This window comes from Rhea americana, unplaced genomic scaffold, assembly GCF_003343005.1.
Source record: "Rhea americana isolate MKP2758 unplaced genomic scaffold, rheAme1 scaffold_378, whole genome shotgun sequence".
NCBI classification, from domain to species: Eukaryota; Metazoa; Chordata; class Aves; order Rheiformes; family Rheidae; genus Rhea; species Rhea americana.
Window position 1 is genome coordinate 490,963 of NW_028186510.1, and position 1,419 is coordinate 492,381.

Consider the following 1,419-nt stretch of genomic DNA (forward strand, 5'->3'; position numbering starts at 1 on the left):
CCGGCGGCCGAGGGCAGCCGGCCGTGCTCACGCGAATTTAATTAAGCGCCTGCGTTGGAGCGCGGGCGGAGCGGATGCAATTAGCGGGGCCGAGCCGGGTGGGAGCTGCGGGCGAGAGCAGCCCGGAGGAGAGCGGGACCCTTCGGGTCGGGCGGGCGCTGCGCGGGAGGAAAGGCGCCGGCGCCGTGCGCGGCGAAGGCCGAGCGGGCGGTGACTGATCCCTCTGGGTTGTCCGAGCCCCCAGGAGCAGCGCTGGGTCGGCCCCCGCGTCCAGCAGGTCCTCGGTCCCCCCGCTGCGGGGAGGAGCTGGTGGCCCGGGGGTGGGCAGGTGCCAGGCGGCTCGGTCGAGCCCCGGCAGCGCCCCGGGGCCGAGCCGCGAGTTCCTGGCTGCGTTTGAAGCAGGAGACCCCTTTCTCCAAGACTGATTTGTTTGGGTTTTGCTGCAGGTGCAGAACCAAAGGGACCTGCTGGGACCTGCTGGTTCTGGACCTCTCCCCGCGGGGCGGCGGGCAGAGGGGTCCGGCGAGCTCCCAGCCTTGACGCGTTGTTTTCCCGTCTCCTCTTTGCTCTGCAGGCTGCAAAATCAAAGCCCTGCGCGCCAAGACCAACACGTACATCAAGACGCCCGTCAGGGGCGAGGAGCCCGTGTTCATCGTCACCGGGCGGAAGGAGGACGTGGAGATGGCGAAGAGGGAGATCCTCTCGGCCGCCGAGCACTTCTCCATGATCCGGGCGACGCGCAACAAAGCGAACGGGCTGGCGGGAGCCATGCAGGGGCCGCCCAACCTGCCGGGACAGACCACCATCCAGGTGAGGGTCCCGTACCGCGTCGTGGGGCTGGTCGTGGGGCCCAAGGGAGCCACCATCAAGCGGATCCAGCAGCAGACGCACACCTACATCGTGACGCCCAGCCGGGACAAGGAGCCCGTCTTCGAGGTGACGGGCATGCCCGAGAACGTGGACCGGGCTCGGGAGGAGATCGAGGCGCACATCACCATGCGGACGGGCTCCTTCATCGACGTCAACGCCGACAACGACTTCCACTCCAACGGCACCGACGTGTGCCTCGAGCTGCAGGGCGGCGCGGCCGGGCCCTGGGCCAAAGCGCCCCACGCCGCCGCCCGGCGCCTCCGCCACGACGCCCTGAGCTCCCTGGGCGGCGCCTCGGCCGAGCCCTTCTACGGCGGGCGGGCGGCGGACGCCAGCCCCACCAGCCCCTACGGCGCCGGCGGCTTCGCCTTCAGCGAGCCCCAGGCGCCGCTGGGCTCGGACGAGCGCGACTTCGCCTTCGACTTCCTGGCCCTGGACCTCAGCGCTCCCGCCGCCGCCATCTGGTCGCCCTTCGAGCGCTCCGGCCACCCCTTGCAGGCCTTGGGCGGCCGCTCGGGCGGCTCGCGGCGGCGGCGCGACAGCGGCCCG

General features: G+C 71.6%; 1 protein-coding gene across 1 annotated transcript in view; it reads left to right on the forward strand.

Moving 5' to 3' along the window:
- Nucleotides 1–543: 543 nt before the first annotated feature.
- MEX3D (mex-3 RNA binding family member D) overlaps nucleotides 544–1,419 on the forward strand; it is a gene marked incomplete at its 5' end in the record, with an annotated part of 3,546 nt that continues 2,670 nt past the window's right edge. The window contains one exon of the mRNA XM_085313117.1: nucleotides 544–1,414. Coding sequence (XP_085169243.1) covers nucleotides 544–1,414 — 871 coding nt within the window. The remainder of the gene's footprint in view (nucleotides 1,415–1,419) is intronic.